General features: G+C 46.1%; 1 protein-coding gene across 2 annotated transcripts in view; it reads right to left on the bottom strand.

Moving 5' to 3' along the window:
* Positions 1-2,796: 2,796 nt before the first annotated feature.
* Positions 2,797-22,343, bottom strand: part of NF2 (NF2, moesin-ezrin-radixin like (MERLIN) tumor suppressor) — a 173,006-nt gene continuing 153,459 nt past the window's right edge. Inside the window, exons 16-18 of one of the 2 annotated variants that reach the window (XM_063913354.1) lie at positions 14,897-15,044; positions 14,453-14,499; positions 2,797-3,142 (exon numbers count right to left, since the gene is read on the bottom strand). In XM_063913354.1, the coding sequence (XP_063769424.1) occupies positions 14,476-14,499; positions 14,897-15,044 (172 nt within the window). In that variant the 3' untranslated portion in view covers positions 2,797-3,142; positions 14,453-14,475. The remainder of the gene's footprint in view (positions 3,143-14,452; positions 14,500-14,896; positions 15,045-22,343) is intronic. The other variant, XM_063913353.1, reaches the window with a different exon arrangement.

The following is a 22,343-nucleotide window of genomic DNA, read 5'->3' as shown; positions in this document are numbered from 1 at the left end:
ACTGTTCTCTGGAACTTGCCCTTTTTAGGTCGTGCAAGTAAGGGATAATTTAGATGCCTTTTTTCTTTGAAGAAACATCTTTTCGGCCATTACCTTGGTAAAAAGGCCCGGGGTGCCGTGGATAATTCAAACGGCATCGTCTGAAACTGATATTGACAGTTCTGTACCACGAACCAGAGGTACCCTTGATGAGAAGGACAAAATTTGGACATGGAGGTAATCCTTGATGTCCAGGGACACCATATAGTCCCCTTTTTTCCGGTTCGCTATCACTGCTCTGAGTGACTTTATCTCGATTTGAACCTTTTATGTAAGTGTTCAAAACATTTTAGATTTAGACTATGTGTCACCAAGCCGTCTGGCTTCAGTACCACAATATAGTGTGGAAAAATAATACCCTTTTCCTTGTCGTAGGAGGGGTACTTTGATTATCACCTGCTGGATATACAGCTTGTGAATTGTTTCCAATGCTGCCTCCCTGTTGGAGGGAGCCGTTGGTAAAGCAGACTTCAGGAACCTGCGAGGAGAAGATGTCTCGACTCTCCAATCTTTACCCCTGGGATAATACTCGTACGATCTAGGGGTCAACTTGCGAGTGATCCCACTGCGCCCTGAGACTCTTGAGACTACCCCCCCACCTTGAGTCCGCTTGCACGGCCCCAGCGTCATGCTGAGGACTTGGCAGACGCGGTGGAGGGCTTCTTTTCCTGGGAAAGGGCTGCCTGCTGCAGTCTACTTCCCTTACCTCTATGTCTGGGCAGATATGACTGGCCTTTTGCCTGCATGCCCTCATGGGAAAGGAAAGATTGAGGCTGAAAAGACGGTGTCTTTTTTAGCTGAGATGTAACTTGGGGTAAAAAAGGTTGGATTTCCCAGCTGTTGCTGTGGTCCCCAGGTCCGATGGACCGACCCCCAAATAACTCCTTCCCTTTATACAGCAATACTTCCATCTGCCGTATGGGATCTGTATCACCTGACCACTGTCGTGTCCCTGACATCTTCTGGGAGATATGGACAACGCACTTATCTTGATGCCAGAGAGCAAATATCCCTCTGTGCATCTCACATACATATATATAGAATGCATCCTATTAAATGCTCTACATGAATAAAATATTTTCAGTCAGGGAATCCGACCAAGCCAACCCAGCACTGCATCTCCAGGCTGATGGCGATCGCTGGTCGCAGTATAACCACCGTATGTGTGTATATACTTTTTAGGATATTTTTCCAGCTTCCTATCAGCTGGCTCCTTGAGGGCGGCCGTATCTGGAGACGGTAACGCCACTTGATAAGCGTGTGAGCGCCTTATCACCCTAAGGGGTGTTTCCCAACGTACCCTAATTTCTGGCGGGAAAAGGTATAACGCCAATATTTGCTATCGGGGTAACCCTACGCATCATCACACACTTCATTTTATTTTATCTGATTCAGGAAAAACTACAGGTAGTTTTTTCACTCCCACATAATACCCTTTCTTGTGGTACTTGTAGTATCAGAAACACGTAACACCTCCTTCATTGCCCTTAACGTGTGGCCCTAATGAGAAATACGTTTGTTTATTCACCGTCGACACTGTATTCAGTGTCCGTGTCTGTGTCTGTGTCGACCGACTGAGGTAAATGGGCGTTTTTAAAACCCCTGACGGTGTTTCTGAGACGCCTGGACCGGTCCTAATAGATTGTCGGCCGTCTCATGTCGTCAACCGACCTTGCAGCGTGTTGACATTCTCACGTAATTCTCTAAATAAGCCATCCATTCCGGTGTCGACTCCCTAGAGAGTGACATCACCATTACAGGCAATTTCTCCGCCTCCTCACCAACATCGTCCTCATACATGTCGACACACACGTACCGACACACAGCACACACACCGGGAATGCTCTGACAGAGGACAGGACCCACTAGCCCTTTGGGGAGACAGAGGGAGAGTCTGCCAGCACACACCAAAAACGCTATAATTATATAGGGACAACCTTATATAAGTGTTTCTCCCTTATAGCATCTTTTATATATATACAATATCGCCAAAATCAGTGCCCCCCCTCTCTGTTTTAACCCTGTTTCTGTAGTGCAGTGCAGGGGAGAGCCTGGGAGCCTTCTCTCCAGCTTTTCTGTGAGAGAAAATGGCGCTGTGTGCTGAGGAGATAGGCCCCGCCCCTTTATCGGCGGGCTCGTCTCCCGCTATTTTTGAAGTTAGGCAGGGGTTAAATATCTCCATATAGCCTCTGTGGGCTATATGTGAGGTATTTTTTGCCTCTAATAAGGTTTTTATTTGCCTCTCAGAGCGCCCCCCCCAGCGCTCTGCACCCTCAGTGACTGTTGTGTGAAGTGTGCTGAGAGGAAAATGGCGCACAGCTGCAGTGCTGTGCGCTACCTTTATGAAGACTCAGGAGTCTTCAGCCGCCGATTTTGGACCTCTTCTCTCTTCAGCGTCTGCAAGGGGGCCGGCGGCGCGGCTCCGGTGACCATCCAGGCTGTACCTGTGATCGTCCCTCTGGAGCTTGTCCAGTAGCCAAGCAGCAAATCCACTCTGCACGCAGGTGAGTTCACTACTTCTCCCCTAAGTCCCTCGTTGCAGTGATCCTGTTGCCAGCAGGACTCACTGTAAAGTAAAAAACCTAAGCTAAACTTTCTCTAAGCAGCTCTTTAGGAGAGCCACCTAGATTGCACCCTTCTCGTTCGGGCACAAAATCTAACTGGAGTCTGGAGGAGGGTCATAGGGGGAGGAGCCAGTGCACACCACCTGATCTGGTAAAAGCTTTACTTTTTTGTGCCCTGTCTCCTGCGGAGCCGCTATTCCCCATGGTCCTTTCAGGAACCCCAGCATCCACTTAGGACGATAGAGAAACGCTGTATTATATAAAATAAAGTCAGACCAACAAATGAAATCAATCACATTGTACCTTTCAGTGGTAACTGTGCACATGTAGCAAAAGAGACATAAAACAGAGCTGAAGGGTTAGAGCAAAATAAGGTAGTTATTCATGGACTACCCTTGTTACACTTGTGTTCATATCTCCGTACTTCATTGTGACCCCCATAGATATCTCCAGACGACCAGTGATGTCTGCAGCTGACAGGTACTGGATCACAATTCCTCAAAGAAGGCTACTCTGCACTGTGTGCTCTGCAATGTTAGCTGTTGGGAAACAGAGAACATCAGGAGTTTATAGCAAGAACATGGCAACATTATTTCAGAAGAGCAACATTGAGCGAGTACAGTACCAAACACATTTTATGACATACGGGACCAGGAACCATAATACCAAGTGTGGACAGTGCCCTGGTAGATTGTTAGCCATAATAGTTATAGAACAGCAATGTAAATGCCTAACAATGACCTTACACTCTTATAAGGTGCAGTAATGAATCACTGGTCACAGAAGTGAGAGACATGGGGAATGTTAATGCCAGAGCTACTTCTGTCTGCTTAGTGGCATTATAACTGCAGATACAAGCCTGTGCTAGTCACACATCAAAACAGTTCTACAGGTCTTTACTAGCCTCATCCTTGGGGACCCTAGCATATTGTGACACCGTATTCTTGTTTCTTATTTCCATTAGTCCTATCTCAGTATTTACTAGTCCTTCCTTGGTGTTAGCCAGACAGCTCCACTGGCGATATATCATTGCTATCCATGTCTATTGTACTGCATATGCAAGGGAGATCACTCTGTTTTCTGTCTGTAGACGACAAGGTTAAGTAAGATTTAGTGATCTTTAAATACAGTTTTGGGCATTGAATGTTAGTCTTACACAGACTACCAGTAGGCAAATAAAATAAGGTCTGTTTTTTCTGGTTCTTATGTCTAGCTTGCAAATGCCCACAGACAGTTCCCAATAAGCAGTCCGTCTATATAGGTCCGTCTCCTGCCAAGTGCTTCTCTGTAGTAAAATGCTGCAGAACAGGCTGCTGCGGAACAAGACAATTCTACTGGTAACTAGAGAGTGGCTGGCTGCGATGTCACCAGGAACAACTGACAATGCGTTTGTTTCTATGGCTATGTATTGAATTATTGACTCAGCTAACAAATTAAAAACATCAGGAAACACAACTATGCTCTCACAATAAGAGGCACAAACAGTGTTTTACAGACAGAAAGCAGGGAGTATACAGGAGAGTTACTTTTTTAGCAGAAGAACACGACATTTTAGTTTTGTATAACAAGCAGTCAATATGCTGGGAAAGCACATGCACTAAACACAGGAGACGTTCATTTGTACAATGTTATTTCCATAGCGATGGCTACACTTCTCTATTACCCACCCCTATGCTTCTTAAGGAAAACAAATACATTTTCCTAAATGAAGCTACCTCTTACCTATATAAAGAAACACGTGTTGCTTCTAGCTTCAAAAGAAATAAACCCACAAAAACATACAGAAAAAAAAATTGTGGTAATAAATTGTAAACATTTGTAAATGAAAGGATTTATGTTGAGATGAAATGGAATCTGGTAGCTTTAGGATTCCAGGTTATGAAAACATGTATGGGTACCTATACAATAAGGGATGGCAACGTTCAGTCAAGTTCTTTTTATGATCAGTGTAAACGCTGTGTCTATGCATTATTTATGTGGTGGCGCTTCATGGTGACCTTCTGCACCTGTATTCTATGTACACAATCATGACAGAAAACATTTCACATAGAAAAAATATTACAGGCATTGTATGGTATAGGTAGGATGTCTGTTTTCTACCACAGTGTATAGCTCAATTGGGGCGAAGAAGCCGGTTTATCAAGGCTATGGGGTTACAAAACAGAATAGTTTACAGATTGTACCAGCCTAAAAAAAATGGTGAAGTGACAACGCTAACAATAGTTGTAGTCTTTATAAGATGCACCATTAGTATTGGCAATGCGTTTCTCTATAGGTATCTATGAGCTCTATTTGTAACTGCTCACCTGCAGTACAGTATACTGTAGGCTCACCTAGAACACAAAGGGGGTAATTCAGACTGCATCGCTGCAGCAATCGCAGCCTGAATTTTCTTGTGGAGTGCGCGTGTGCACCCCGGTAGCCCAGTAAGATGCTAAAAGCATCTCAGGTCTGCGATTGCCTCGGCCTGCCCTGTTGGCGGGGTGCGGTCCGGACAACGCAGGTGTTTCCGAACAGTTGTGGGGACAGGGTGTGGCGGCTGTGTGACGTCGGTGATGGGATGTGGTGAGTAGCGGCCTGCCAGGCGCGTAGGAGCTGCACTAGCAGGGAGCTACTCGCCAGGCACAAAAGCATTGCCACAGTGCAATGCTTTTGTACCTGTGAGGGGGGGGGGGGGGCCTGACATGCCGGGCGGACTAGCCCTGTGCTGGGCGTACCCCTGCATGTCAGAGTAAATGATCGTAGATATGCTAAATTTAGCACATCTACCATCAGATCTGAATCACCCCCAAAGTTCTCTCTCTTCAGGTAGATTGTACATGTTTTGCTTCTAATGAAAAATCTATAATTCAATATATTTTGTCTGTATACAAATGGATTGGTCACACATACAAAACACAACTAATGGAAATGTAGTAGAGAACAGAATTCACCATGTAGTAAATGCAGCGCCTACCACTGACCATTGAGCAAATGAAGTAACCGGATACTGAAGGTTACAGGACTAAAAGTGATTAATGCAGCTTTTCCAAGTTACAGACATTACAAGGAGAGGACATCCACAGAAATTGACAGCTGGCAGGCCTTCATACGCTGTCCATTTACAAATGTCTTCCCTGACCTCAATTAATCTCTGCACATGCCAGATCGAATTAACAAAGACTCTCTCCCGCCCCCCATGACCTTCATTACACAGGACACAGGTATGGGAAACTTCCACTGTATTGTTAGACTTTGCCATTGTATAGCCTTCATCATGTATCTTACATTCACCGCAAGCAATCAGCTACTGCTTATTTGTCTAACTGACTGAAAAACAACAAAAAGTTTATATTTTCGTTTACTACTAATACACCACCAGGAAATGTATATTATTGTGACAAGTACAATCTAATTGTCAGCGTATATGACAAGTCGTTGGCATTACTCAACAGCACAGCAACCCTACTTCACACTCCAAGGCACTGTATGGCACAGTGTTTCCCAGTGTTCTGATTTGTTAACATAAAAGCCCATACAAACAATTCACATTTACAAGAAAAGTAGGCTACATGAAAAAAATAATTATTATTACATACACTTTGGGATAAATTCAGTTCAAGTCTGATCCCTTCCGACGAACATTGTCGGAAAGGATCCCACAATGCATTATTCTATAATGCCAATCCGACTTGTTTTAAAGTCAGATTGACTTAATTGTTGGAAAGGACAGACAGGCGCCCTCCAATAGCAGGTCATCGCAGCGGATAGAGCAGGAACCCCACGGCTGCAGCAGTGTAGTAGGAGGATGGGGCACCGTAGCCAGACCTCACGGCAGCGTTCACCCCGCTCCAGCAAGCGAGACCTCGCTTGCTGGAGCGGGGTGGACGCTGCAGTGAGTGGTGGTGTCCCATCCTCCTTCTACGATGCTGCAGCCGCAGGGTTCCCTGCTCTCCCCCGCTGTGATGACCCATCTCTTCCTCTCAGCCGCAGGGTTCCCTGCTCTCCTTCACTGCAATGACCTATCTCCTCCTCTCAGCCATCCTCGCTCCTCAATCCGACTTTTTTTACAGTCGGATTGAGATTGTTAGAAAGGGGGCCAAAACCTGTCGGATTTGGCCCCGTTTCTGACAGAAGCACGCGGATCGGCAGCTATTCCGCCGATCCACGTGCTTTCCGAAAAGTCGAATGTCCCGACTTGTCGGAAAGCTGAGGGTTTGCAATTGAATAGGTCGGAACCCCCTCCGACCTTAAAAAGTCAAAAAACACATAAGCAACATAAAATCGATGGATATAGATGGCAGTGGAATCAGAAATACCCCTTTCACACCGCAATCACGGGTCCAGCCGGGTCTTTGTGGCGGCGTGAAAGGGGTATAAGTATGTCCGAATACAGTATTTATCATGTTAGTAACTACTGTAGGCTACTTTTCAAGTGAGTGAAGTAAAGGAAATATTGACTAAACTAATACAGAAAACATGTCCAGCATTGTGGGAGAAGGTTTTATAGGTGTCTTGTCAAGGAGGAATCCAATTAGCAAAACAGCCCTTTACAACTGGGAGAAGTCTCCCGGCAGCCTTGATCCTTGTAGGTAAAATATCCTAAGCTGGATAGAATCAGTAGATGGTTCCACAAAAGTCCTATTGTAGACACACACCTTTTATTCTAAGTATTACACCTATGCGCTTGTTGAACATCTCTCTACAAACGCAAGGGCATTAATATGGAGTAGGTTCTCCTTTGCTGCTATAACAGCCTCCACTCTTCTAGGAAGGCTTTCCACAAGATTTTGCATCTATGAAGCCCCAAGAGATTAGTGAGAATGGAGCTGATGCTGGGCGATATAGGCATTCCAATGCATCCTAAAAGGTGTTCCATAGGGTTGAGATCAGGACTCTGAAGACCAGCCAAGTTCTTCCACACCAAACATGACAAAGCATTTTTAATGGACCTCAATTTGTGCTCGGGGCACTATCATGTAGAATCAGCAAATTGTGGATAAAGGTGGAGGCACATACTGTAATTCTCTATAATGTTATTGTATGCTGAAGCATTAAGATTTCCTATAGCTGGAACGAAGAAAAACAGCCACAGACCATTATTGTTCCTCCACCAAATTTATAGTCGTCTGTAGCATTTGAGCAGCACGCATTCTCCTAACAGGCACCAAACCCAGATTTGTCTGCCAGACTGCTAGATGGTGAAGAGTGATTTTATCACCCCAAATAAAGCAGATGTTCGGCACTGTGCATGGCACTTGGAGACTTGTGTGTTGCTGCAGTAGGAAAGGTGCTTTTAGAGTGTTGCAAATGAGAAGACTATTTTTACATGCTACATCAGCTGTGGACAAAGCGTCAATCGCAATCTACTGGTAGCTCGCGGAGCTCCCGTGGGCAGATCGCGACCATTTGCCGGCTCTGAGCGTTCCCAGTGATGCATTGTGCAGGTGAGGCGTGCCTGTTGGATCCAGTTAGCGGCAGCAGGACTCGGGAGCAGGCACAGAGAGAGGGGGAGTCAGCCAGCCAGCTGGGATCCTGAGTCTGAGGCAAGCCAGTGGGGAGCCTCTAAAGCAAGCCAGCCAGCAGGGAGCTACTGAAGCCGACCAGCGAGAGTTCTTCACAGGGATCTGTAATGCGCCAGGACGGGGAAAGGAGTCTGCACAGGGGGGGCATCTGCACATGAGGGGGGGGGGGTATGTAGCACAGCAGGCTGTTCTGCAATGGGAGTGGAAAGAGGGGTATTCTGCACATGAGTGTATCTGCACAAGGGAAGATGGGGATCTGCAAAGGAGGACAGCTATTGCACAGGGGGCTGTTCTGCACACAATCATGACAAAGTTGTGTTTATTAATATTAATGTGGACACTACTGGTCTCTAGGTCGACAAGACTTAGGTCAACAGTGTCTAGGTCGACCACTATTGGTCGACAGTAACTAGGGCGACAGGGTCTCCACGTCGACATGTTCCAGGTCGACAGGTCAAAAGGTCGACATGAGTTTATCACATTTTATTTTATTTTTTTACTTTTTCATACTTTACGATCTATGTGGACTATGATTGGGAACGGTAACCTTGCCAGAAGCCGCGAGCCATGCGAGGGGATATGGTGCACTAATTGGGGTTCCCGGTCACTGTACGGCAAAAAAGACACCAAAAAAGATTTCAAAAACTCATGTTGACCTTTTGATCTGTCAACCTAGAGACCCTGTTGACCAACAGTGGTCGACCTAGACACTGTCGACCTTCAATACCACACCCGACACTACTATTGTTGCTGTTATTGGATGGCGTCATAATTAATGCTATTTTTAAATGTGTGTGTGTCAGTATGGGTCGACCCAACTTAGGTCGACACTCATTAGGTCAACCACTGAAGGTCGACATTGCCCTTAGGTTGACACGCATTAGGTTGACATGTAGTAGTTCGACAGGTCAAAAGGTCGACATGAGTTTTTTGACTGTTTTTGGTGTCCCCAATTAGTGCACCGTGTCCCCTTGCATGGCTTGCTTCGCTCGCCATGCTTCGGGCAAGGTGCCTCGTTCCGCTACCGCTTCGCTCGGTACAGATTACCGTTCCAGTCGTAGTCCACGTGGATTGTTAAGTATGAAAAAATCCCCAAAAATTAAGATTTTTTTTTTAAAGAAAAACTCATGTCGACCTTTGGACCTGCCGACATAGTACATGTCGACCTAATGGCCACATCGACCTAAGCGCAATGTCGAACTTCAGTGGTCGACCTAATGAGTGTCGACCTAAGTTGTGTCGACCTAAGGACTGTATCCCGTCAGTATTGGTGTTATTTGACGCCGGTAGATCACCGGTAAGTAAGTGAACAAAGAGTAGATCCCAGGTCCCAAAAGTCCGGCCACATCTGTGCTACATGCTTCAGCACTCCGTAGTCCCATTTTGTGAGCTTGTGTGGCCAAAACATTGCATCTGTGCTCAAACCAGTGATTTTAATAAAACCAGGGCCATCTAGCAGAGATGATAGGTCAGGTGAACCAGTGTATACTGTAACTACTGCCTAACACAAGTCTACGTACCTCCACACATTATATTAGCAAAATCTTACACTCACTAGAGATGCTGTTTCCCAGCTATGCAGAATCTTTGCAACCATGGATAAGATGCATACATTGCAAATGGAAAGTTACTGCTGAAATCTGAACAATTAAGAAACGAAAAAGTATGCATTTTATTATCTATGTTCTTAGACAAAAATGTAGTTGAACTGAATATACTTAACAAGTATACTGTATCTGGCATATGCCAAGTCATTATGGTCCGCCGCCTCCCACTGCTCCCAGTCCCACCCAAGGCTGCATACTTGCTCATTCATAGTGGGTCCCTTCCAGCTAAAGTCTGGCCCATTACTCTAGCAATGGGAGCTCCCACCGTGCATGTACTGCATGCTGGAGACAGCAGATTATTATAGGAGATCAAAGGAAAAAAAACTTTCCTTTTTATCATGCATCACAATTGTGTATACTATGGCAGTTTCTCATTAAACTTGTAAAAACATATACATTAAAACACAAATTGTGCCTGCTTACGATCACCATCTATAGACTTAATCTCCCTATAGGGCTTTATTTAGGTTTGGGAGTAAATACTGACAGCAGGTGCAATTTTACACCTTGGCAAAACAATTGTGCACTGCAGTGGGAGGGATGCATCCTATTCCAGCTTTAAAACAATGAGTAAAAAAATCTAATACTTGTGCTACATGTGACATGGCAGGAAGCCTTTACTTCCAAATGTAAGCTCTCACGAGCAGGGCCCTCTCATCTCATGTGCTTTTCCCTTGCTCAGACTATTTCCTACTTCATACCCTGTTGAACGGCACCTAACCCTCGGTTTCTGCTACCCTGATGATTATTTCAGTATCCTGTTCCTTGATGCAACACTGTTTATATACCATGTACTTGTCCTACATTTTTCTTGTACTGTAATGCTGGGTATACACTGGTAGATATATCTGCAGATCAACTGATCTCCAGATATATCTACAGACGGACCGGGCAGTGTGTTGAGCATACACACTGGCCAATCCATTGGGACAGACGTCACAAACTGGGCGGGCGTTTACATGTGGCTGCCCAGTTCAGGTGTCAGTCAACGCCGGTGTCTGCAGCAAGTAACCGCCCGTACACACAGCATGATGCGCCAATATATCGTTAGATATACTGGCCATCGGCTGTGCTGCAGGTCCGACGCAATATGTCTGTGAACGACGGTGTTCACAGATATATCGGTCGTACACACTGGCCGACGGACCCGCGGTATATCGGCCATTCAATAGAACACCCGATATATCAGCCAGTGTGTACGCACCATAAGTCATTGTTTTCTTGTTTTGCTCATTTGTTTATGTTCTCTGTTAGGTACTGCGGAACCCTTGTGGCACCATATAAATAAATAACAATAATAATAATAGTAATACTGCACAGAATGGTTTGCCGGCTGCAAATTGAGTCTCTTTATCCTGACTGAGGGTTACAGTCAGCACTTTCTGCAGTCTTCTGTTTATCTTTAGCAATAGCTAAAATTCCTCACCGCAGTTTGATAGATCAGCCATGTCGCAGTGGGATGGATAAAAGGACTGTAAAACAATCGCTGCATACACACAACTAACTTTAATCTAGTAAAATCAGCATGTAATGTTACATAATATTGCTACTGAGGGAACTGATCACACTTCATACATCCACATCACAGCATGTGGTTATTACACTACGGCGACTTCACTAATACATGCTTTCCCTATTTAGTTTCTGTAACATTAGCCTCCCATCAAAGGGATACCCTCAATCTATGCAACTAAAACATCAAGGGAAGTGGTTAACCAATTCTACGGCACATTGGCTGCGCTACAGATGTATTATAAACGAGCCAAAAATAAATATTTAAGTGGCCAAACACAGACATGATACATATTTCAGGCAGCTCTCTGCTCAGGGGCTGAGGCCCATGTGACAGAAATGTGTTAAGGATTCTGAGTGGTTATTACAGGCAGCTGGAGCACACACTAGAATCTCAGAGTTTCCACTCTGGTGCACATTGCAATGTGAGCAGGGAAAGCAGGAAAGGGGAGGGGGATTCCCTAGGGGCGCCTCCAGCTGCCCCCATTCTCTCTGTCGGCTAGCTTTTGCTCTCGCATCCAATTAGGAGTGATGTGGGGCGGCTGGCTTCCCCTGGAATATAGAACACCTCGTGTGTGAGAAGAGGAGGGCGGCGTGAGGAGACAGAGCCGTGGGTAGAGAGGAAAGCCCTGTGAATAAGGGGAGGGGAGTGCACGGATTTATAATGCAGCTCTCAGTACTTCCAGTGCAATATATAGTCCACAGAATACTAAATGTGCTGCAGATTGGAATCATACTCTATATTCCATAATTAATGCTGCGTTTATTCAAGCGTAGGATATGAGCCTCACTATTTTATCTAATAATGCACAAAAACAAATATTCTGTAACAAATAAAAAAAAAAAAAACAGAAAGATAATGAGGAGCAGCATTATTTTCTAGGAAACATCTGAGAGCCCAGAGGGGAAAGAGAAGCTCAGCGGATTAGGAAGGAGAGAAGCAATGCTAGGACATGGAAACTTTAGAGGTAACAGATAAAAGAAAACGAGATTAATATGGTAAATATGTGATAGGAAACACACTCAGTGCTAAATTATGACAAGCCACCGTAGCGGACACTGAGCAACATAAAAACACTGTAAAACAGAAACACAAAGAACAATTAACCAAGATTCAATAAGGGCTTATCTTGGAGCTCCGGAAACCAGTGTTATTAATACAGCAGTGTCTAGGTACAAGCCACATCGCTAGAGACAAGTATCTCAGCAGTACTATGACAAGAGATGCAGGAACCAACAGAGAGGGATATTTACAACCCAAAATTATATATTTTATTAAATTATGGAGGCATCAGTGGTGTCACTGTAGGGGCTGGGCTTTCCGCAAAAGGGTAGCTGCTGCTTCTGCAGTGCAGACACTGCAGGAAATGTGCAGAGAATTGTACATGCAAGGACCAGAACTGGCACCGCAGGGAACAGTCTTTAACAAAGGGACAGATGCAGACAGCAGTGCTCATTCCGCAGAGAGCAGGGTAGGTACTGACAACCTAGATAATATAAGCTTTAGGAAAAGGGGATGAGTACAGAGGAAACATCACATGAAGGACAGTAGCAGTGCTAGAATTCAGGGCTCAAACACAGAGGATAAAGTAAAGATGTATGCGGCAGTTCCGACAGGACAAGGGGTGGGCTATATGGAAATGGTGAGTGAATGCAGCAGTACTGACATGGCAGGGGCTGCAAATAGGTGCAGAGAAGCACAGTCTGAGGACTCCTCAGTGCAGGTAGCACCATATGTTTTCAAGTACAGTACAATACCAGCTGTACCTTAAGGATTGTACACTAAAAACCCTTGGCAGTACATTGCAGCTGGTCGACTGGCCACACCACTTCTAATTCTCATTGCTCCCTAAGTACATTTGAAAAGGTAAGATTCTGCAGAGAAAACACTAGATAGAGGGAGCACTGCTGACAATGCATAAGAAGGGCTTAGAGGGAAGAGTGTGATGGAAAATTCCTGTGTGGACACTGCAGGAGGTAATATAAAAACAAATAAAAACAAATAAAAAAATAATAGGCTTAAATATAAACCAGATGGCTTAGAATACTGGAGGTGTTGGAAAATTTGTCAACACTGCACATAAGGGAGACATAAAATCAGGTACCGCAAAATACCAAATATGTTATTAAGATAGGGCAAATACTGAATTCAATGAAAAGGAATTTTGAGATTAAGCATCATCAATTAAAGTTTGTCCACTTTAACTACAGTCATATTAATAATAAAGCAGAAAGAAAATAGGGTCTGTAAGTGTGGACCCTGTTCTTATACCCTGCGGGGCAGTTGCTCTTTCCGGTGCCCTGGATAATAATGCAACCAACATATGGCTGATTCCACTAATTCCCCCCCCCCCCCCCCCCTATAACTGCTGTTTAACTATTTACCATGTCAAAGAGATATAATGTAGGGACTGATTCAGAGGTGGACGAGGATGCGTCTTTTGCCGGCAATCTGTCTGACTTTATGCAAATAGAAATCCCTTCCCCTGGTGTAACATCAGTGCGTATAACTGTGCAAGTACTGAGATGCACTCTCTGACCATCTGTACACGCCGTAATACCCCCTGCTACATCTTTAGATGTCACCACAGGTCGCACCATTGTAACCTGAACCAACCCTATGGCAGATGTCTGAATATAGCCTCCTATGTGAATGGTTCTGCGCCTCTCTACGCAATTACTATCCTTAACACTCCCATACACGCCCATAAAACAGACCAGCTCCATGCGTCTGCTTAGCCACCTCCCAGTCACCACCCAGCACTTTTTCAAGGCATTTATGATACTGTGAGTCTCAACAGCAACTGTGCCATGTATCATTGGAGTTTTTAGGGATTTTCACTCATGTGCAGTAGCAAAAACATGTCTGAACTACAAGAACATCAGCAATGCGTGCAACCCAAAATCAGACCCAAAAAGGTTTGACTTTAAAGGTCCTTGTCTTGTTCAAACCTGAAAACCTATAGATCTGTGGTATATGCATCCATATGATTTATGTATGCTCCTGGCACGGATGGTTTCCCTCCCCCCTTTGTAAATGCCCCTCATAGTGCTTTAAAAAAGATTGTGCATTGTAAGCACATCGCACATGAACGAAATGAATCCCGATAATGTACCTTGTATTAACTAGCTACCCATACTGTTGAATACTTGCCCTCACATACACACACAAGTTAGTAACATTGGTGTTATTTGCAGGACACGCACACACACACGTACACAATACCTGGCACACACTATGGATCACGCTCAGATGCAGACAGCTCTCCTCCCCTGACAGGAAAAAAGAAAAATGCCAGAGCATGTGAAGATGAATATATGAGGGCGGGTGAGAGCAGCATGGCAGATGTTTTGTTGTACTCATCTCAAGTTGCTCTGATCTGTCCTAAAAGCCATGAGTTTACCGCTACAGCAGAATTGTAGATCTATATCCTCTCTGTGATATGCAAGCAAATTAATTAAAAAATATGGAATATTATTTACAGATGAAACGTTGCAGGCATGTATACATCTGCATTTCTGAATATGAATGCACTGCCCCACAGACTAAACTTTCCTGTAAGCTTAGATACCACCACTACGCTTGCTCACCCACAGAAAGCCCCAGTATGCCCATGATCACACGCCAAGGGCTCAGTACCTGTGCAATCTGGTCCACTTTATAGCTCACCTTTTTGATTGTGTTTTGTTTGCTGCCTGCATTCTCATGCATTATGTCCATTGCGCTCTCGCGCTCTTTTAACTTGAGGGATTCTATTTCTGTTTTGAGCTCATTCAGCTGTTCCTGCAGGTGGCGGCTCTTTTCCATGTACTCTACCCTGTGGAAACAGAACAGGTACACATGTGTAAAAGCTCTTACAGTACATAAAGATAAAACAATTACCATTACCACAAAACACACGGATGTCACCAATATACTTAATGGTCTACATTTAGTGCTGTGTGCTATGTTTTACTTATGGAGGTCTCATGCCAGCCACACATGGTGTTCTGAATGGAGAGCGACATATTCGTCCTCATACATCTTTGCTGCAGTCGCGCCAAACAGACCTTCTTGGCACGCCAGGTTGTGTGAGAATATTCTAGCGCTGGGCATCTTTTAGCCGCAAAATGCTTCTTATCCGCAACGCAATGCAACTATGATGCACAAGAAGCCTGCGCTGATTAATTTGATATAGGACACTTGTACTGTGTATCTGTGTGCGACCGAGTCTCTGAATCTGTACAATGTAGCAGTCGCAGCTTTTATCCAATACAAGTTCTGTTCTACTCCGTCACCAATCTCAGTCACACACATACAAGTGTCATATGTCAAATTAATTAGCACAGTCTCCTTGTATGCCCTAGTCACATTGCACTGCAAATAAGACGCATTTTTGTCAAAAAAAAAAGACGCCCGACTGTTAGCAGAATTGCACAGGACCTGGCAGCTCACACACGCCAGGCATCTCGCACTGCTTGGCATATTGAGACTAGATGTACGAGGACGCATCTGTATTGGTTAGTACGGTAATTTCAGATTCACACACTTTACAGGTATTTTTTTTTTTTAATCAAGTGTATTTTATTGATTTTTAGTTAATAAACAAACAAGAAAATAAGAATTTACTCACCGGTAATTCTATTTCTCGTAGTCCGTAGTGGATGCTGGGAACTCCTAAAGGACCATGGGGAATAGCGGGCTCCGAAGGAGGCTGGGCACTCTAGAAAGATTTAGGACTACCTGGTGTGCACTGGCTCCTCCCACTATGACCCTCCTCCAAGCCTCAGTTAGGACACTGTGCCCGGACGAGCGTACACAATAAGGAAGGATTTTGAATCCCGGGTAAGACTCATACCAGCCACACCAATCACACTGTACAACTCGTGATATGAATCCCAGTTAACAGTATGAAACAACTGAGCCTCTCAACAGATGGCTCAACAATAACCCGATTTAGTTAACAATAACTATGTACAAGTATTGCAGATAAACCGCACTTGGGATGGGCGCCCAGCATCCACTACGGACTACGAGAAATAGAATTACCGGTGAGTAAATTCTTATTTTCTCTAACGTCCTAGTGGATGCTGGGAACTCCGAAAGGACCATGGGGATTATACCAAAGCTCCCAAACGGGCGGGAGAGTGCGGATGACTCTGCAGCACCGAATGAGAGAACTCCAGGTCCTCCTCAGCCAGGGTATCAAATTTGTAGAATTTTGCAAACGTGTTTGCCCCTGACCAAGTAGCTGCTCGGCGAAGTTGTAAAGCCGAGACCCCTCGGGCAGCCGCCCAAGATGAGCCCACCTTCCTTGTGGAGTGGGCATTTACAGATTTTGGCTGTGGCAGGCCTGCCACAGAATGAGCAAGCTGAATTGTACTACAAATCCAGCGAGCAATAGTCTGCTTAGAAGCAGGAGCACCCAGCTTGTTGGGTGCATACAGGATAAACAGCGAGTCAGATTTTCTGACTCCAGCCGTCCTGGAAACATATTTTCAGGGCCCTGACAACCAGGGGTGTATCTAGGGGTCCGAGCGCCCCTGGCAAAGTAAGGGCTGGTGCTTCCCCCCCCCCCACACACACACACATATTTGAAATAAGGAGGGTGTATCAAAAAAGGGCGTGGTCTTGTGGGGAAGGGGCGTGGCCACACAATAGTACTTTTAATTCAAATTATGCCACACAGTAGTGTCTCTTATTCATGTTATGCCACACAGTATCACATTACACCGCACAGTAGGGTCTCTTATTCACGTTATGCCACACAGTAGTGTCTCTTATTCATGTTATGCCACACAGTAGTACCCCTATAGGAAACACTGTCTGTAGAAGGCATATGGGGAATGCAAACAGAAAAAAGAAATGTGGACCAGTGCTAATAAATATATTTCTATCTTTATAAGTGGAATGTGGTTATACCGCATTCAGGGATGCGACTGCAATATCCCTGATCTCAGCGCTCCGTCGATTGGATCACATTGGCTGTAAACACCTCTGCCTGATTGACAGGCGGAGGGCGGGGGGCGGTGATGGACCATTGCGGAGGCAGCGTGGCAAAAACAGGGTTAGGCCGTCTGCATTTTCGGGGCAGCTGAGTGACATCACACGCAGCCACACCTATGTGAAAAATGGCGGCGGACCACCTGCATACGCAGCCTAGCTGCAGCTGCAGGGGGTCATCCACAGTTGCTGCGACCACAATTAAATTGTGGTAGCAGTCACTGAGCAGGCCATTCAGCATGCTGGACGGCCTTGCCTTGCGATGGATGAGCATCCCCCAGCATGCAATAGAAAGGGAATCTGCAATCCTTACCGAATAACCCCCACGGCCATTAGTACATCTGATCCCCCCCACAGACACATACATTTACACTTACATACATACTGTCACACATAAAATACATACAGTACACATGATATACAGTCACACATGCAGTATATACAAATAGTTACACACATATATACAGTCACATACATACATAGTCACACACTGATACACACACAAATACAGTAGCTACTTATACACACACAAACATACATACACATATAGTCACATACATAAATGCAGTCACAGACACACATACAGACAGACAGACAGACTATATAGTGTTTACCCTCCTCACTTCACATACAGGGTACACTCAATGCATGTACTTTAGTAGCTCCTTGTCCTCTCCCTCTCCCTCCTCTATGCTGCTTGGTTGCCTGGCACTGACTGAGTGCCGTGTAGCCCCACCCCCCTTTTTCCATTCCGTCCACTTCCCGAAGGCCAATGCTGTGCAGTGCAGTCTTGTGCCACCTCTCCCCTCGCTTAATCCGGATTGTACCTTGTGACTGTCTGTTACTGCCGGCGCCGGTGTCCAGCGGCACAGCACTGCACTATTGATCAGTCGGACTCAAAATAAACTGCAGCTCTCGGCAACAAGGGATGCTGGGAGCTGTAGTTTATGTTGCGTCTGATTACAAGTGAGGTGCGGTGCGCTGCCATCTGACACTGGCGCCGGCACTAACAGACAGTCACCAAGTCTGACAGTACTACTGGATGCTACCCCCGGGACGTGGATGGTACTCCCAGGCGGCGCCCCCTCCTTGCCTGGCGCCCCTGGCGAGTGCCATCCTGGCCAATGGGTAGATACACCCCTGCTGACAACGTCTAGCAACTTGGAGTCCTCCAAGTCCCTAGTAGCCGCAGGCACCACAATAGGCTGGTTCAGGTGAAACGCTGACACCACCTTTGGGAGAAATTGGGGACGAGTCCTCAATTCTGCCCTATCCATATGGAAAATCAGATAAGGGCTTTTACATGATAAAGCCGCCAATTCTGACACACGCCTGGCTGAAGCCAAAGCCAATAACATGACCACTTTCCACGTGAGATATTTCAGATCCACGGTTTTTAGTGGCTCAAACCAATGTGATTTTAAGAAACTCAACATCACGTTGAGATCCCAAGGTGCCACAGGAGGCACAAATGGGGGCTGAATATGCAGCACTCCTTTCACAAATGTCTGAACTTCAGGTACTGAAGCTAGTTCTTTTTGAAAGAAAATCGACAGAGCCGAGATCTGTACTTTAATGGAGCCTAGTTTTAGGCCCATATTAACTCCTGCTTGCAGGAAATGCAGAAAACAACCTAGTTGAAATTCCTCTGTTGGGGCCTTTTCGGCCTCACACCATGCAACATACTTCCGCCATATGCGGTGATAATGATTTGCTGTAACCTCTTTCCTAGCTTTAATAAGCGTAGGAATGACTTCCTCCGGAATGCCCTTTTCCTTCAGGATCCGGCGTTCAACCGCCATGCCGTCAAACGCAGCCGCGGTAAGTTTTGGAACAGACAGGGCCCCTGCTGTAGCAGGTCTTGTCTGAGCGGCAGAGACCACGGGTCCTCTGAGATCATCTCTTGAAGTTCCGGGTACCACGCTCTTCTTGGCCAATCCGGAACCACGAGAATTGTGTTTACACCTAGCTTTCTTATTATTCTCAATACCTTTGGTATGAGAGGTAGAGGAGGAAACACATAAACTGACTGGTACACCCACGGTGTCACTAGAGCGTCCACAGCTATCGCCTGAGGGTCTCTTGACCTGGCGCAATACCTCTCTAGTTTTTTGTTTAGGCGGGACGCCATCATGTCCACCTGTGGACGACCCCACTGATTTACAATCATTTGGAAGACTTCTGGATGAAGTCCCCACTCTCCCGGGTGGAGGTCGTGCCTGCTGAGAAAGTCTGCTTCCCAGTTGTCCACTCCCGGGATGAACACTGCTGACAGTGCTAGTACATGATTTTCCACCCATCGGAGAATCCTTGTGGCTTCTGCCATTGCCATCCTGCTTCTTGTGCCGCCCTGTCGATTCACATGGGCGACTGCCGTGATGTTGTCTGACTGGATCAGCACCGGCTGGTGTAGGAGCAGGGATTTTGCTTGACTTAGGGCATTGTAAATGGCCCTTAGTTCCAGAATATTTATGTGAAGGGAAGTCTCCTGACTTGACCATAATCCTTGGAAGTTTCTTCCCTTTGTGACTGCCCCCCAGCCTCGTAGGCTGGCATCCGTGGTCACCAGGACCCAGTCCTGTATGCCGAATCTGCGGCCCTCCAAAAGATGAGCACTCTGCAGCCACCACAGAAGAGACACCCTGGTTCTTGGGGACAGGGTTATCAAGCGATGCATCTGAAGATGCGCTCCGGACCACTTGTCCAACAGGTCCCACTGAAAAATCCTGGCATGGAATCTGCCGAATGGAATTGCTTCGTAAGAAGCTACCATCTTTCCCAGGACCCGCGTGCAGTGATGCACCGATACCTGTTTTGGTTTTAGGAGGTCTCTGACTAGAGAAGACAACTCCCTGGCTTTCTCCTCCGGGAGAAACACTTTTTTCTGGACTGTGTCCAGAATCATTCCCAGGAACATTAGACGTGTCGTCGGGACCAGCTGTGACTTTGGGATATTCAGAATCCAGCCGTGCTGGCGCAGCACTTCCTGAGATAGTGCCACTCCCACTAACAACTGTTCCTTGGATCGTGCCTTTATTAGGAGATCGTCCAAGTATGGGATAATTAAAACTCCCTTTTTTCGAAGGAGTATCATCATTTCCGCCATAACCTTGGTAAATACCCTCGGTGCCGTGGAGAGTCCAAACGGCAGCGTCTGGAATTGGTATGGCAATCCTGTACCACAAATCTGAGGTACTCCTGGTGAGGATGGTAAATGGGGACATGCAGGTAAGCATCCTTGATGTCCAGGGATACCATGTAATCCCCCTCCTCCAGGCTTGCAATAACCGCCCTGAGCGATTCCATCTTGAACTTGAATTTTTTTATGTATGTGTTCAAGGATTTCAAATTTAAAATGGGTCTCACCGAACCGTCCGGTTTCGGCACCACAAATAGTGTGGAATAGTAACCCCGGCCTTGTTGAAGTAGGGGTACCTTGATTATCACCTGCTGGGAATACAGCTTGTGAATCGCAGCTAGCACCGCCTCCCTGCCTGAGGGAGCAATCGACAAGGCAGATTTTAGGAACCGGTGGGGTGGAGCCGCCTCGAATTCCAGCTTGTACCCCTGAGATACTATTTGAAGGATCCAGGGATCCACCTGTGAGCGAGCCCACTGATCGCTGAAATTCAAGAGGCGGGCCCCCACCGTACCTGGCTCCGCCTGTGGAGCCCCACCGTCATGCGGCGGACTTGGAAGAGGAAGCGGGGGAGGACTTTTGCTCCTGGGAACCTGCTGTTTGTTGCAGCCTTTTTCCCCTACCTCTGCCTCTAGAGAGAAAAGACCCTCCTTTTCCCCGCTTGTTTTTCTGGGTCCGAAAGGACTGAACCTGATAAAATGGCGCCTTCTTAGGCTGTGAGGGGACATGGGGTAAAAATGCTGACTTCCCAGACGTTGCTGTGGAAACTAGGTCGGAGAGACCATCCCCAAATAATTCCTCCCCCTTATAAGGCAAAACTTCCATGTGCCTTTTGGAATCTGCATCTCCAGTCCACTGGCGAGTCCATAAGCATCTCCTAGCAGAGATGGACAATGCACTTATTTTAGATGCCAGCCGGCAGACTTCCCTCTGTGCATCTCTCATATATAAGACTGAGTCTTTGATATGGTCAATTGTTAGCAGAATCGTGTCTCTGTCTAGTGTGTCAATATTTTCTGACAGTTTATCCGACCACGCAGCGGCAGCACTGCACATCCATGCTGACGCAATAGCTGGTCTAAGTATAATGCCTGAGTGTGTATATACAGACTTCAGGATCGCCTCCTGCTTTCTATCAGCAGGTTCCTTAAGGGCGGCCGTATCCTGAGACGGTAGTGCCACCTTTTTAGACAAACGTGTGAGCGCTTTATCCACCCTAGGAGGTGTTTCCCAACGTAACCTATCCTCTGGCGGGAAAGGGAACGCCATTAGTACCTTCTTAGGAATTACCAATTTCTTATCAGGGGAAGCCCACGCTTCTTCACACACTTCATTTAATTCATCTGACGGGGGAAAAACTACAGGTAGTTTTTTCTCCCCAAACATAATACCCTTTTTTGTGGTACCTGGATGTAAATCAGAGATATTTAACACCTCTTTCATTGCCTCAATCATGCAGTGAATGGCCTTAATGGGCATTAAATTTGACTCGTCGTCGACACTGGTGTCAGTATCCGTGTCGACATCTACTTGTGCCATCTGAGATAGCGGGCGTTTCAGAGCCCCTGATGACTTTTGAGACACCTGGACAGGCACGAGCTGAGAACTCGGCTGTCCCGCAGTCGGCATGTCGTCAAATTTCTTATGTAATGAGTCTATACGTGCACTCATTTCTTTCCATAAGCACATCCACTCAGGTGTCTGCCCCCCAGGGGGTGACATCCCTTCTAAAGGCATCTGCTCCGCCTCCACCTCATTATCCTCATCAAACATGTCGACACAGCCGTACCGACACACTCCACACACACAGGGAATGCTCTATATAGAGGACAGGACCCACAAAAGCCCTTTGGGGGGACAGAGTGAGAGTATGCCAGCACACACCAGAGCGCTATATAAGGCAGGGACTAACTGAGTTATGTCCCTTATAGCTGCTTTTTAATATAACTATATACTGCGCCAAATTAAATGCCCCCCCCCTCTCTCTTTTTTACC

This window comes from Pseudophryne corroboree, chromosome 1, assembly GCF_028390025.1.
Source record: "Pseudophryne corroboree isolate aPseCor3 chromosome 1, aPseCor3.hap2, whole genome shotgun sequence".
NCBI lineage: Eukaryota > Metazoa > Chordata > Amphibia > Anura > Myobatrachidae > Pseudophryne > Pseudophryne corroboree.
The sequence above is the reverse complement of the archived record's forward strand: the minus strand, read 5'-3'. Positions and strand labels throughout refer to the sequence as shown.